Source organism: Rhinolophus hipposideros (assembly GCF_964194185.1).
Source record: "Rhinolophus hipposideros genome assembly, chromosome: 5".
Classification (NCBI taxonomy): domain Eukaryota; kingdom Metazoa; phylum Chordata; class Mammalia; order Chiroptera; family Rhinolophidae; genus Rhinolophus; species Rhinolophus hipposideros.
The window spans coordinates 78214888-78230835 of NC_138051.1; the positions used below are offsets into that span (position 1 = coordinate 78214888).

At 42.8% G+C, this 15948-nt stretch overlaps 2 protein-coding genes across 11 annotated transcripts in view; one reads left to right on the forward strand and one right to left on the reverse strand.

Annotated features, from left to right (window-relative positions):
• Positions 1-63: 63 nt before the first annotated feature.
• On the forward strand, positions 64-11159 carry COQ6 (coenzyme Q6, monooxygenase). 2 transcript variants are annotated; one of them, XM_081049025.1, is made up of 12 exons: positions 64-272; positions 2681-2815; positions 3874-3932; positions 4235-4358; positions 6187-6317; positions 6996-7103; positions 7186-7248; positions 7461-7568; positions 9411-9613; positions 9676-9803; positions 9939-10105; positions 10529-10686. In XM_081049025.1, exons 1-12 carry the CDS (start codon positions 107-109, stop codon positions 10556-10558), a joined length of 1422 nt encoding a protein of 473 aa, XP_080905151.1. In that variant the 5' UTR covers positions 64-106; the 3' UTR covers positions 10559-10686. The 2 variants fall into 2 exon arrangements, with proteins under 2 accessions (XP_080905151.1, XP_080905152.1); XM_081049026.1 differs by having other exon boundaries at positions 70-272; positions 9688-9803; positions 10529-11159.
• ENTPD5 (ectonucleoside triphosphate diphosphohydrolase 5 (inactive)) overlaps positions 8260-15948 on the reverse strand; it is a 36501-nt gene continuing 28812 nt past the window's right edge. For 7 of the 9 annotated variants that reach the window (XM_081049033.1, XM_081049031.1, XM_081049037.1 and 4 more), the window contains one exon: positions 13881-14480. In XM_081049033.1, coding sequence (XP_080905159.1) covers positions 14394-14480 — 87 coding nt within the window. In that variant the 3' untranslated portion in view covers positions 13881-14393. Of the gene's footprint in view, positions 9784-13880; positions 14481-15948 lie in introns of those variants that run through there. The other 2 variants (XR_013993391.1, XR_013993392.1) reach the window with 2 other exon arrangements.

The following is a 15948-nucleotide window of genomic DNA, read 5'->3' on the forward strand; positions in this document are numbered from 1 at the left end:
TCCGGTTCTGAGGCCGCGTAGCTGAGGCGGCAAGTGATAGGAGGGCTCTGCTCCGGAAGTGCTACCAAAGGCGGGCCTAGCGGGCGGCCCCGCACAGGTCAGCAGCATGGCGCTCTTGCTGGCGGTGAGCCGGTCGGGGGTTGCACCCGCAGCTGCCTGGAGTGTCTCGCTGGTCTCCTGCCGGAGGTTGGCCGGTGCCCCGGCAGACACAGTGTACGATGTGGTGGTGTCGGGTGGAGGCCTCGTAGGCGCCGCCATGGCCTGTGCCTTGGGTAAGCGCATCTCCAGGCTAGTAATGGTGGGGAGTGGGGCGATGGACGAGCGGTGAGGACCGCGGGAGCGCTGGCACTATTCCCCTAAAGCCTGAGCGCTGTAGGTCTTACGGTCCGTTCCCTGCCTAGAGGAGCCCCAGAGCTCCAGGACAAACTTTTAGTTCTTCAGGGATCCGAAGGGTCAAAAGTGGGAGGGACCGTAGGAGTCCTTCCAGCACGTAAGGGAAACACCTGCTCAGGATTATTTAGCTTTGGGCACAGTTAGCAGCAATCAGACGTTGTTGCTTTGGGCTGGGCGGTTTTTTTTAAAAATAGCTTCATTGAAATGTAGTTTGCATACCATAAAATTAACTCATTTAAATCATACAATTTAATGGTTTTTAGTATATTCACAGTGTTGTGCAGCCCTCACCACAATACATTTAAAACATTTTTATCACCCCCAGAAGAAAGTCGAACCCATTAGCAGTCACTGTACACTTTCCCCAAATCTTAGCTCTAGACAACCATTTATGTACTTTCTTGTCTCTATACACTTGGTTTTTTTCTGGGTATTTCTCTATACATGAAACCTACTTAGTGTTTTCAAGGTTCAGCCAGGTTGTAACATGTGCCAGTACTTCTTTCCTTTTTATGGCTGAATAATATTTATTGCGTGGAAAGGTGTCAGCTGTGCTGGACCAGAAAGCAGTTCTCTGTGCAGAACGTGGTCCCTGGGCCCAATCCTCCTATGCAGAATTGCTGCCGTGCTGCCACGCACTGGGGGAGGGTAGGTAATTTCTTAGATATGATACCAAAAGCACAAGTGTTAAAAGATTGATAAGTTGGACTTCATCAAAATTAAAACTTGTGCTCCAAAGGACACCATCAAGAAAGTGAAGACAATCCACAAAATGGGAGAAAACATTTGCAAATCATTTATCTGATAAGGACTTGTACCCAGAATATATGAAAAACTCTTACAACTCAATAATAAAAAGACAAACGGTTCAATTTAAAAATGGGCAACGGTTCTGACCAGGCATTTCTCCAGAAAAGATAATACAAATGACCAATAAGCACATGAAAGGATGTTCAACATTATTAGTCATTAGGGAAATGCAAATCAAAACCAGGAGAGATACTACTTCATACCCACTGCGATGACTATAAACAGAAAGACAATAATAAGCATCATCCAGGATGTGGAAAAACTGGACTCCTATATTGCTGGTGGTAATGTAAAATGGTGCAGCCACTTGGGAACACTGTTTGACAATTCTTCAAAATGTTAAACACAGAGTTACCCTATCACCCAGCAATTCCACTCCTAGGAATATATCCAAGATAACCAAAAATATGTTTACACAAAAACTTGTAAACAAAATAACAATAGGATAATTTGTAATAGCCCCAAAGTGGAAATAACCCAAATGTCCATCACCTGATGAGTGAACAAAATGTATTTATTTCCACGCAATAAATATTATTCAGCCATGAAAAGGAAAGAAGTACTGGCACATGTTACAACCTGGCTGAACCTTGAAAACACTAAGTAGGTTTCATGTATAGAGAAATGCCCAGAAAAAAACCAAGTGTATAGAGACAAGAAAGTACATGAATGGTTGTCTAGAGCTAAGATTTGGGGAAAATGTACAGTGACTGCTAATGGGTTCGACTTTCTTCTGGGGGTGATAAAAATGTTTTAAATGTATTGTGGTGAGGGCTGCACAACACTGAATATACTAAAAACCATTAAAGTGTATGATTTAAATGAGTTAATTTTATGGTATGCAAACTACATTTCAATGAAGCTATTTTTAAAAAAAACCGCCCAGCCCAAAGCAACAACGTCTGATTGCTGCTAACTGTGCCCAAAGCTAAATAATCCTGAGCAGGTGTTTCCCTACGTGCTGGAAGGACTCCTACGGTCCCTCGCACTTTTGACCCTTCGGATCCCTGAAGAACTAAAAGTTTGTCCTGGAGCTCTGGGGCTCCTCTAGGCAGGGAACGGACCGTAAGACCTACAGCGCTCAGGCTTTAGGGGAATAGTGCCAGTGCTCCCGCGGTCCTCACCGCTCTTTGAAGATTGGGAATACCTGGTGTCCAAATACTATAGTCTTCCCTTTTTATTTCATTCTTCTTTCTAGGGAGTTCTACTGGCTTGTTAGGGGTTTTGCCATTATGCTTCTTTGCATAATGGCGGGTTGGACTCTAAGAGAAGCCTTATGGTAGTGGGCAGGGTGGTTCTCATGGCTGAAATGATGTTTATGTTATTGCTTAGGCATCTGCATGGTGTTTCTTGTTTGTGTGCTCTGTAAGCAATTTGTATCCTGAAAGCTAAGGAATTAATCTGTTGCTTTTGGAAATGAAAAAGAATACATTCTGATTTTTCTAAAATGACATAAAATTTTGCTTTTTTATTTTAGGACATGATATTCACTTTCATGATAAGAAAATCCTGTTGCTAGAAGCAGGTCCAAAGAAAGTATTGGAGAAATTGCCAGAAACTTATAGCAACAGGGTCAGCTCCATTTCTCCTGGCTCTGCAACACTTCTCAGTAGTGAGTAGAACATCCTCTCACAGAACCAATCTCCTGTCCCTCTTAGCTTTCCAGTGTGTCCCATAGGGCAGTCACCAGAGCGTCTGGCAAGGAGGGAGCTCACTGGGCGGGGAGAGAAGAGCGTGGGGTGGTAGTCTGGCGCATAGTTGAAGATGAGACCCCTGAAGTTGTTAATGTGTCAACTCCCAGACTGAAGAAGACATTCTTGGGACATGCGGGTCTGTCTTACAGTCTTCATTTGTCATGTTGGGTCATTATGAATTGGTGGAACTGAAACGATAAAAACTCATTAAGAGCATTCACTCCCAGGAGCAGCACCTTCTTCAGTTGCAGTCGGCCCTCTAGGGAGCCTGCATAATATGTGATTTTTGGGTGCAGGTGGCTGTGTGCACACAGAACCAGTTGTTAGCAAACTGTCTTTCGGTCTCTGCCGAGTCACTCCCTCAGGTCAGCCTATCTGGAAGCTCCCTACCTAAAATTAGATGATTCCATCACTCTCTAGCTCCTTACACTGCTTTATTTTTCTTCATAACACTACCTCACAGTATATTATGTACTTGTTTTTTGTTAGAAATAATAAACTAGAAATAGTAAGCCAGAAGAATATCAACTGCAGAAGGGTAGGGACTTTGTTTGGTTTCCTACTACCTTCTGCTCGGGACCTAGAATTGCATCCGGGACATTGTAGGTGCTCTATAAGTATTTCCTTAATGAATGAATCTCTTCAGTGCCACGGAGTTAAAAAACAAAAAACAGTCTTTATCCAGAGAGTTTGTAACTTCAGTAGGATGATAAAGAAAAAAATAACATGGGTTTGGTTTCCTGTTTTATTTCCCCTACTTGCATGTGATTTGACCTTTTGATCATGAAAGCTGGGTCATTTTTCATGCTCTATAATCTGAATGGGGGAAGAGGGTAGCTTAGCTCCTAAGCATTGAATAGGATAGAAGTGGAGAGTAGTTCTCTGTTTTGGAGAACGCTGCAAACATCCTCTAACCTAACAAAGGGGGGCCCCAGGAGGGAATCTCTGGTCTCTGTACAGATCCTTTCTTTTATAGGTTTTGGTGCCTGGGACCACATCTGCAACATGCGGTACAGAGCCTTTCGGCGAATGCAGGTGCCTCCTTTGTCACTCTTGGCAAGATATCTTAGTCTGTCTTGTGTTAAGATGCTGGAGTCCACATTCTCCAGGTTTTCTGTGAATGTGGGAAGAATCAGACAACGTTCACACTTAGTCTAAGGAAGTGGGGTGGGGGGCAGCATCCCCATGAAATTTTCTCACCTATGTCCCGCCAGAGGCGCTGATAAATTTTAATTTTTCTGCTTCTGTCACTTCTTCAATTCAGAACTCAGGTTCTGATTGGAGTAGTGTTTCCTTTTCCTTGGGTTATAATACAGACTTTCCCTTTGTGGTTCCAGGTGTGGGACGCCTGCTCAGAGGCTCTGATCATGTTCGATAAGGATCACTTAGATGACATGGGCTATATAGTGGAGAATGATGTCATCATGCACGCTCTCACTAAGCAGCTGGAGGCTGTGTCAGGTGAGGCACCGCCGCCTCTGCCTTACTTTTATTCTCTGGAATGTGAACTGCTGTAGAATTATTCTAGGACTTACTGGAAGAAAGGATCCCTTTTACAGATACTGAATGTCCACCGTAAAGAAACATTCTGATACTTATCTCAGGGTTGTTCTTTTTGTTTTTTTTACAGCTATGTTCAGGTATAATTTACATACCTAAAATTCACCCATTTTAAGTGTACAATTCAATGATTTTTATTATATTTATAGAGTTGTGCCACCATCACAGTATTTTAGAACATTTCCGTCACCTCAGAAGGAAACCTCGTGCCCATTCATAATCAGTCCCCATTCCCATCCCCAACCTCTGGCACCACTAGTCTACTTTTTGTCTTTCGGGATTTCCCTATTCTTGACATTTCATATAGATAGAATCGTACAATATGTATTCTTTTATGTCTCATTTCGCTCACTGAATGTATTTTTGAGATTTATTCATGTATCAGTACTCCATTCTTTTTTATTGACAAATGTATTCCATTGTGTGGATGTACCACATTTTGTTTATCCATTCAACAGTTGATGTACATTTGGGTTGTTTCCACTTTTTGGAGATCGTGAATAATGCTATGAACATTTGTGTATACAAGTGTTTGTATGGACATGTTTTCATTTCTTCTGGGTGAATACTTAGGAGTAGAATGGTGGCTATATAAGAATACTATGTTTACCATTTTCATAAGCTGCCAAACTTTTTCAAAGAAGCCGTACCATTTCACTTCCCCACCACCAATATGTAAGGGCCAGTTTCTCCATATATTCACCAATACTTCCTCGGCCCCCTTTTTTTAAATCACAGCCATCCTACTTACTGGGGAATGGCATCTTGTACTTTTGATTATATTTTGCTGATGACAAATGATGTTGAGCATCTGCTCATGTGCTCGTTGGCCATTTTTCTGTCTGGAGAATAGTCTATTCAGGATCTGTTGTCCATTTTACAACTAGATTATTTGTCTTTTTGAATCATGAGTTCTTTATATATTCTAGATAAAAATTCCTTATCCAATATATGATTTGCAGCTATTTCAGGATTGTTCTAGAGAGAAAAAAACATGGAAGCAACTTAAATGCTTTTTGATAGTAAGTTCATCTATGTAATGAACTTCCGTGCAGCTTTTAGATCTAATATTTAGTCACTTAGAAATATGTCCCATAATATATTGGTAAAAAAAAGTATCATACGGTCCCATTTGTGCATGTGAGTTTGTGTGTGTGTGTGTGTGTGTGTGTGTGTGTGTGTGCGCGCGCATATACACGCTTAGGAAATTGTTTGGAAAGCTACATGGCAAAGCTTTAACTGTACTTGTCTGAGTGTAGTAGTATTGAGACTGATTCTCCCCTTTAAACCTTTCTTTGTTCAGATTTTGACAGCGAGTATATCATTTTTATGAATCATTAAAATGATTTCGTGGGAAGAAAAAGCCTATGAAATCTCGAACTTCTTTGAGCCTGTGGTATTCCCACGCTGTTTACTCTGAAAGCACTTGTGGGCTCATTTAGGTGCAGAGTAAAACTGGAGTGGGAGCATGAAGGGGGAAGAAAGAGTGCCTGGTACAAGCTGATGATTCGTGAGAGCTTCATTTTTTCTTTTGACACTGATCCACCCCTTTGGCTGTTGTCATGTATCAGCTCTCAGACTGGAGCAGTGATCACATGGTTTTTTAGATCTTACTTTTTTCTTTAGGGGTAAATGATAAGACAGATGTCCTGGGACCTAGCTTTAGGTTTAGTTATGGCCTTTTCCTCAGCCTTTCTAATGTTTGGTTTTTCTCTCCTCACTTCCCTAGACCGAGTGACGGTTCTCTACAGGAGCAAAGCAGTCAGCTATACGTGGCCTTATCCATTTCCCACGGCAGACTCCAGTCCTTGGGTTCATATTACCCTAGGTGACGGCAGCACCCTCCAGACCAAATTGTTGGTAGTTGAAGATTCTTATTTCACCCGGGGTCTTGCATATCCACATCTTATCCTCAATTCTAGGGCTTCCAGTTTTAGATCTAAGCTATCATTGACATTAATTGTAGGCAAAGCTCTTGGTTATAAGGACCAGTACCCACGTAAGCCAGCTCAAGTTAAGATGGGCTTGTTGTAAATCCTGTACAGGAAGCAATCTCCTGGACCATCTTAGGTCACGAAATAAGGACAGCTGGCTTCACAGGGACAGGAACCAGAGTGTCAGAAATTGAGGCTGTTTTTCCCCCCTCAGGAGTCCCGTAAGTTACTCACCTCCTTGCATCTTCCATTTCTCTCTGCTCATGAGCTTCCCCTTTTACACGGTAGCCATGCCTCGCCTCCCATCAGGACTGTTCAGCTCTAGTGCCTGCCTTACTGCTTTCTAGTTCAAATACCAAGAGAATTTGGCTGAATTTAACCTATGGCTGGTACCTCATGGTCTGTTAGCTGAGGCTGGGGTCACATATGTAGGGCTACCCCTGCGGGGGCTGTCAGTAAGGCTGGCTGTTGGAAAGTTGCCTGCCACAGATTGGCTTGCTAGCAGTTGGAACCAGAGGAAACTTCAGGAGACAGAGACCAACTTCTGGAACAGTTTCATTTATAAAAAGGTGGTAAGAATTAGCAGGCTCTTGTCTTCATGCAGATTGGTGCAGATGGTCACAACTCAGGAGTACGGCAGGCTGCTGGGATCCAGAATGTTAGCTGGGACTACGACCAGGCCGCTGTTGTGGCTACTCTGCATTTATTGGAGGTCAGACCCTGAGCCACCATCTGGGGACCCTGCTCGTGTTTAACGTGTGTGCTTCTCACAAGAAATCTTCTCTTGATTGTAGGCTACAGAAAACAATGTAGCTTGGCAGAGATTTCTTCCCTCTGGACCCATCGCTCTGCTCCCGGTAAGAAGTCCTTCTGGCTAGTCTACTTGAACACATGTGGCCTTTGTTAGCACTTCATTTCCTCTCAGCCATTTTCTGGTTTCAAGTGACTATGCCCAGGCTGGCTTTGTTTCCCCTTCTTACTTTCCTTAGAAAGTAAGAGAACAAGAACTCCCAAGTTCTTGTTCCCAAGAACAAGTTTTAGCTCAGTATTGCTGTTGTTGTTTTGACAGCTCTCAGACACCTTGAGTTCCTTGGTTTGGTCCACATCCCATGATCACGCAGCAGAGCTGGTCAGCATGGATGAGGAAAACTTTGTGGATGCCATTAACTCTGCCTTTGTGAGTATCCGCTTGTCCATCTGATGAGGTGCTGCAGGGGTCCATACAGGAAGGCGGTTTTGAGTGGGAAAAAGAAATAACCAGCCAGCTTCCCCTTTGTGAATGTAACTTGACCGGGATTACTGGAGGAAGGCATTCAGGGAAATGTAGAGCAAGAGGAGTCAGTAACTGTGTGCTCTTCTGAGGGTCATGGCTGCTGTTAAGCTGAGTGAAACGGTGGCCTGAGTGGCAGTTAGCATTGGCCTTGTTTTGAAGCTGTAATACTTGGATGATCTTGGACAGCTCTACTGGGTCCCGAACCTCTGAAGCCTGATTCATCAGAAGTGTTCTGGAGAAGGGCTGAGCACAGGTCAGGGGAGCTTAAGAGTAAGCCTTATAGACAGACATGGATTCAACACTGGTGCTGTAAATCCCCTGGAAAATGGAAATACCGTCACCAGCCTCCCAGGGGTTAATAATAGTAGCAATTAGTAATAATAAAAGTCTAGACTTTTAAGATGAGACACTATAAAATACTTGCAATGTATGTAGTATATTGTAGGTGTTCCACAAATGGTAATGGTTCTTCTGGAGTAATAACAGCTTTTAGATAATATGTCACCAGTATTTTTGGAGTTTAAATGCCATATTTATCTAAATTCACTAAGAGTAGTAACTGGTAACATTTATTGAGCACTTACTATGTGCTAGATACAGGTGAAGAATTTTTTTATTAGTTTCCGGTGTACGAAACAATGTAATAGACATTTACATCTCTCACAAAGTGATAATGCCTGCCCCCCAATTTACTACCCCTCTGACATCGTATATAACTCTTACAGTTCCATCGACTATATTCCCTATGCTGTACTCTACATTCCGTGACTGTGTATATATAGATACACATATATATATATACATGTATGTATATATGTATATTTATAGTTGACATTCAATATTTTTCAACAGGTGAAGCATTTTACCTGTATTTATGTATTTAATTTAGTGACCCTTTGAGTTAGGTGCTATTGTTATCATGCTCATTTTGAGACAGGTAACTTGCCCAAGGTCACACAACTAGTGGCAAAGCTGGGTTCTGAAATCAGCTGGCCCTCAAGCCTTGGTTTTAACCAGCAGACTCTGCCACCTCACTTCTGACTTTACACCAGGTTACACTGACGAAGTGAAGCTTCACTGCTGTGTGGTAACAACAAGAATGAAAGGAACTGAACATACTGAAGTGGTTTCTGAGATCGGTGCTACCCGTCTGGTCATTTAGCATATATTCCTGGCACAGGCCTTTGCAGCACATCGTTGAGCAACAATTAGGAGTGTCTTCTATGTAGGAGGGTCTGGAGAGACACAAGTGAGACAGTCCCTGCTTTTAGGAAGCTCATGGTCACGGGAGGAGAGAGACACGTAAATGACAGTTTCAGTACAGTGGTAGAAGATGCGTAGGATGCTAGGGGAGCATAGAGGAGGAGGAGACACAGGATTTGGAGGGAGGTTTATAAAGAAGTGGGAGGACATTCTAAGCAGAGGGGAGTGGCGGAGGGAGGAGGATGTAGAATGAGCGACGTTCAACGTTAAGGCCGGCGCATGGCTAGTGAGGGTGGGACTAGTGACAGGGGAAGCTCAGCAGGCAGGCGCAGCTCGTGAGCAGTGTGGCGTGATCCTAAAACCTGTGGGGTGATGGGACGCTGTGTTTTGCATTGATCTGAGGGCCTTGTCACTGTGGTCCAGACCATTTTAGTGTACCCTTACCCTTGGCGTTAGTTATGAAAAGGGTTTCCTTGCTGACTTTCTAACGCCCTGCTAGTCACTGATGAAATCTCACTTTGTTTTGTGGCCGGTGCTTCCTAGTGGAGTGATGCCAACCACACGGACTTCATCGACTCGGCCAGCACCATGCTGCACTACGCAGTCGCCTTTCTGAAGCCGACCAAGGCCTCGGCTCGCCAGCTGCCCCCAAGCATCGCCGGGGTGGACACCAAAAGCCGAGTGCTGTTTCCTCTTGGGTTGGGACATGCTGCTGAGTATGTCCGGCCTCGGCTGGCGCTCATCGGGTAAGAAAACGACAGGGCTGCTCCTTCCTCACTCGGCGGCTGGATGCCACACCTGAACTCAGCTTTCTTCTCAGGGATGCGGCCCACAGAGTCCATCCACTCGCAGGACAAGGTGTCAACATGGGCTTTGGGGATATCGCCAGCTTGGTCCATCACCTCAGTACTGCAGCCTTCAATGGGAAAGACTTAGGTAAGGATTCAGGTACCTTCGAGAAGTATCCAGAGGTCATGTCTTTACGGAACATCAAGACCCCAAAATGCCTGAGTAGCCAGATGTGGACACCTCACTGCTGGATTAAGGCTTTAACCTTCCTCTTTCCTCCAGGCTCCATGAGCCACCTCACATGTTATGAAACAGACCGGCAGCGTCACAACACTGCTCTTCTGGCTGCCACCGACCTCCTGAAAAGGCTGTATTCCACCAGTGCCACTCCGCTTGTGCTGCTCAGGACGTGGGGCTTGCAGGCCACAAATGCAATATCTCCACTCAAAGTAAGAGGTCGCTCACTGAGGAGGGACTTTGCCAATGACTTTTAATTTCTTTGAATTAATTTTCTTGGCTGTAAAATTATCTTTACCTAAATACCTTCCCCAGTGGTTATGAGCAAAAAAGTCCTTGCTGGGCTTGGTGGCAGGGCCCATCTAAGTAGTAACTTTATCCAGTATAAGGAGGTGCATACAGTAGTGGATCGGGGCGTTTAGAGATAAAGATGTGTAAACTCCTTTTGCTGCGGGGCCAATGTTTCGCTGAGAAACAACCATTTAATAACACTTTGGAGGGATTCTTGGGAAGACTGTCTTTCTGGGACATTGCTAAGTTTTTGCTTTAATCACTTGGGATATTTTAAAATATTTTCTTCACCCATCATCATACCCTACCGTGTCAGAGTACCACTTTGTTTCATTTTCTTCTAGGAACAGATTATGGCCTTTGCAAGCAAGTGAGTGCTTCTCTTCTGGAGATTATGTTGATGAAAAATGAACATCCTTTTCCAAGACCACCACATAGTTTCAAGATCTAATTTAATAAATTTACGTTCCATTAGAATTCTCCAGTCTCTTCCTTATTTGGGTTCCACAGGCTCCGTAAGTAGAGGAATCATTTGCTGTGAGGAGGGGTTATAAACCAAGCCAAGAAAAGACTCCAAAGGAAGACTATTATAATTTTGTTGAAAAGAGCTTTTTATTACTAAAACAAAAATCACTAAGGTGCTGTCTCATTCATTTTCACTTGTTAATCCTTTCTAAAGAGATTTATATAATTTTTTAATGCTGATCATAAATTTACATAATTGTTTTTTGATAAAGAAATACGTGATGCATTTTTATTAATTTTGAAACAGCAATTCTAACATTAGAATGCAAATTAAACAAATTGTTTAACCTTTGTTGTAGGTGCACTGGACTTTCTGAAAAGAAAACCAAATGTTATTAATCCTAGTTATTACTTCCGTATCACAGCACCAGATCTCCATTTTATTTATGCTCTTCTCTGGAACACCAATGTCTGTTCAGTAATAAAACAATAAATAATTTCATCGCACAGGTTTGAAGACCTCAGGAACCAGGTCAGACGGGAAAAGTTGATTAGCAGCAGAATCTATTCATATTTGGTTGCAGACTGGTGGCTGAAGGGGGGGGGGTTTGCTGTGGGTTTTTGAAGAGCTCACCTCACAGTCCCACTGATGCCTCTTGAAGAGATTTTTGGATCCATTAGATTTGTATACTGTAAAGAACATTCGCCCAAATGTCTGATTTGAAGGTGAAATGAGAAGAAACAGTCTGCATTGGAACCAAGCTGAGCTATTCTTGGGAACAGCTTTTGAAGGAATGAGAAATGTTACTACAGGGGAGCTTTTCAGGCAAATGTGGGAAATTCATAAGATACTAGAGTAAAAAATGACAGTGTCACAAACATTCCTGGAATTTCAGGGAAAATGTACTCAGAAGGCAAGATGGCAACTACTGTGAAACGCTGTGTGACTACTAGGAGAATCTAGAAGGTCACTGTAAGGAAACAAGGTCTTTCACAAAAAGTGGAAAGGGAGCCCAAGTGAGAACACGGACTCTCCAAAAGTATGCAAATAAAATCAGGCAAGATTGAAGAATTTTAAGGCACACCTTGCAAGGACCTCGATAATCCACGTAGGATGTTCTTTGTATGATGATGATGATGATGATGATAAACAGTATCCATTGTGTGCCAGGCCATGTCCTTAGTATTTGAAATACATGAACACTTTTACAGAAAAGAAACTTAACCAGCAATTTAGACTCAATAGGATTCCTTAATAAAGCCCAAAAGGTACACTAAGGGGCAGAAAGGACATTATAGACAAGTCATTTTTTCCTAAGAAATAAAAATTCTTATTCCAAATTGCTCCTAAAATGGATAAACTGGTTAATGCTCCAGAAGTTCTAATCAAGATTATCCGGATATATGTAGATACATTTTTGAAGTTAATGCGTCTACTGAAGAGTTCTGGAGATAATCGGATGACCAAAGGAGTCTGAATACGGCCCCTGTTTATAAAAAGAAAAGCTTCAGAGACAAGCTCTAACAAAGACCAGGGAATTTTCCCTCTGGACCCATCAAGCTGGAGGAGTCTTTAATAAATAGTTTACCTCTTGGGAAAACTACTTGGTTTCTACTAGAGGAAATGGTCTCTCCCTAATAAGTGGAACAGCATTTAGCGTATGACTGGTTCTAGCACCCAGCTTTTTGATGAAAATGGGAAAGGATCCAGAAGCCATGTGGTATGTTAAAGAAGAGACCACAAAGAACTTGGGAGGAATTTTCTTCAAAAGACAAAGGCTGCAGAAGGAGGGATTAGAGCAGACAGAAGATTTCGGTTCAACATAAAAGTTTTAACATCAGTGCAGTCCCAGATGGAATGATTCGTCTGCAAACACACCTAATCCAAAGCTGAATGATAACCAGTTAGAAATGTTAAGGGAATTCTGCACTGGAAGACTGGATTATATCTTTGGGTTCTTTTCAACTCTAAAGATTCTACTATCTATTTCCCCGAAAATAAGACCTAGCCGGACCATCAGCTCTAATGCTTCTTTTGGAGCAAAAATTAATATAAGACTTATAGTAAAATAAGACCGGGTCTTATATTAAGTTTTGCTCCAAAAGATGCATTAGAGCTGATGGTCCGAGTAGGTCTTATTTTCGGGGAAATACAGTCTAAAGGTGACCTCAGTATAATAAAAGGCCAGTGTGAAGAATCTGAAGAAATTTCACACTGAATTAAAAACAACTAAAACTTGGGGGATGAGAATATAGAAATCTGCCCATTTGCTTGCACATCAGATGTTAAATAGTTACTGCCTCAGGAGAATAACTGAAAAATAAGATTCCCTAGGAACTGGTGTGAGGGCCACACATTGAACATCTTTTGTGAGAGCGCTGAAAGTCTGGGAAAGCTCCAAGTTTGGGAGGTACAAACTGCTGGAAAGAAGTGGCGGTAAAGAGCCAAGGCCAATGAGCCAGCAACAGAAAGGTCTTTCAAATCCCAGAGCACTGGAGTGGGTAGACAAGAAGCAGATGACGGTGAAGTGGGGAAGTACAAGATAATGACTTGTAGGGAAAATAATTCACAAAATGAGCTCACAGCACTCAGATTCCACAGTACTGTTGTGGGCTAAAATGGCCAACCAAATCAAATGTTAGGTTATCCTCAGAAAGGTGTCAGAGCCCGTGGAGCTAGATATATAATTTAAAGGATGTTAGCAAAAATGGTCAGTAGGAAGAGATACTGTTATAAATGGAGAGAATAAAAGGGCAAACTGAAAGGAGCTTAACCCAAATTTAGATCCTTAAATAGCACAGCCACAGGCCTCTCACCACAGAACAAAAATTAGGGTGCAGATGTGTTTCTTAGTAATACACAGAAAATAAGTTTAGGATGACAAACACATTAGCCAGGAAGGAAGTACTGGCACTGAAAACACACATACTCCTATGAGGTTGGACATGTTCATTAATTCCAGTTGACTTATAAAAAGTTGATTAAAAGAAGGTGGTTTATACAAGGCAGCCACTCCATCCCAAAACATGGCCTTAGAGATTGGATGGCCTCTTTTCTTAAGGCTGGGATCTGCGCAGTAGGAGTTGGTCTCCATCCTGCTAAGAGTGAGGGTGGCTCTTAGATGGCTGACTGGAGCTAGCACAAAGCAGGATCGCAACTTCAGATATAGTACCTCTTTTCCCATCCCTTGAATTACACATGGAAAACAAAACTGAGTATTTTTCTCTTTCTTTGCTGGGAGGGGGGAGCGGTAGAAATAAGGGTGGGACAGGGCAATGTGCAGGGAGGGAAAAAATACTGGTGTTGACAGGTCATGGGATTGCAATCAGTCAGCTGAGGTTAGCATGTAAGAGGAAAAAAAAAGTGTTCAAAGGAATGAGGCACTCAAAGGGTTGAAATGAAATTTTTCTTTGGTTCCCAGGGACCTGTCCCTGGGTTCTCCAAGGTTGAGTTCCAAAGCTGTTCCTTTTGGCTCTGTGACACACAAGCAATCTCAAAGATTTAGACTCTGGTACCAGCTGTGCAAGCAGAATGGTTAGGTGACAGTTCATACCAGATGTGTAAAAGTAATCACTAGACTTAAAGGCAAGTGCAGTCTACAAAAGCCCCTTCCTCCTGATGAAGATAGCTGCTGGGTTTCAATCCAGACCATTTCCAGACTACCTCAGAACATGACGGGAGTCTTCTCTCCTTCTTTTAAACAGGTTGTTGGCAAATGCAGGTCTCAGAGGAAGGGCATGCCCTCAGTGGGAGATGCCCAGAGACTGCAGCAGGTGAAAAGTGGCCCCCAAGGCCCAGCCTGTCTCTATATTGTTCACTTTCTTTGTGAGCTGTTGGGGAGGAGAGAAAAAAAAGTCACCACATTTTCACTGAATTTTCAACTCTAGCAAACATGACACAGGCGAAGATCATCCACGTGACCAAAGCAAGGCAAAGTTGGGAGTTGCCAGTGTTTGGAGGTTCCCCACTACGCTGTCCCCAGTACTGCCCCTACACCTGCTAATCTGATCCCTGAATCTTCCTGCCCAGGAAGTGATCTCAGACAGGACCTTCTGAACTCTCTCCCTAATCCCGAAACTATAACAGGAGTGGGAGTAGATTAAGAGGTAGGAAAGGACACACTAAGCTTCTCAATTCATACTTTGCAAGTAACTGCATCTTTTTAAGCACTAATAACCAACCAAGGCACGTAAGGCATTCTAGGCCAGGTTGAACCTCAATTAGGTCAGTGAGCTTGGGCAAAAGTTTGGATGCGACTTCAACTACATAACAAGGTGATTCAATTAGTGTTTCTCAAATTGTTTTCTTCAGAATCCTAGGGGTTCCTTGGAAGTGCTTCAGAGAAAAGCCAACAAAGCACATGCTTAAATTCTACGCTATACTCATCTACTGGCAAACAACTCTTCTGTCTTAAGCTCTTTAAGTGCTGATGTTCTTGACATATGAAACACATGAAGTCCAAATACCTTAGTACAAAAGAGTTTATGAAATCTGCATCACACAAGAAATGGGGTAACATAAACTCATCTAGAACTGAGGAAACAGGAAGGGGAAGTGGCACAACGGAAGGTGGGGAGGAGGCTCAAAAACAAAAAGTACAGTCTACTTACTTGACCCAAAGTTCAAAGTTGCTTTGTGCCATCTCCTCTAACAGACTACATGCTATTCGAGGACAAAGATAACATCTTAACTATCTTTGTAACTGGATGAAAAACGGGCCACACACTAAACCTGACAAGCTTAGGGGAGGCCCGCACAGTGGGCTTTACAACTCAGAGAATGAAAATAACCACAGGATTGTCGGAATGTAAAAATTCCTAATTAAAAGCAGTCACGATGATTAGTCATGTCCTGGGCCTGTAGCTTCCTTGACAAAGGTCAATCTTTACCTTTGAAATTGTCTACTGTTGTTGTGCATCTAAGATAAAATGCCTTTGAAATGTCAGTAGTTTTCTTTTCCAGACCCCTTGAAGGCACAGCCACCAGCACCAGAGCACAGACCACATTGTCATCTTTTTGCCCACACACCATCTCCATGCTGTAAATGTTAACTGTCCTGTACCCATCGATGTAAAAGAACTATGTGTCTCTCTGTTTTGCTTTGTATCCAATCTCAGAGGTTTCCCCACTTGGCTTTCTCCCACCCCCTTTATCTACTACCAATGGATTCTGTGTACAAAAGCCCCCCCTACATCTCCTTCTAATATATGGATCTAATGTATAAAATAAACTGCAGAACTGCCATTCTCCAGAGCATTTTCTCAATCCACTGAGATTTTGCTTCCTGGCAATTGTCCT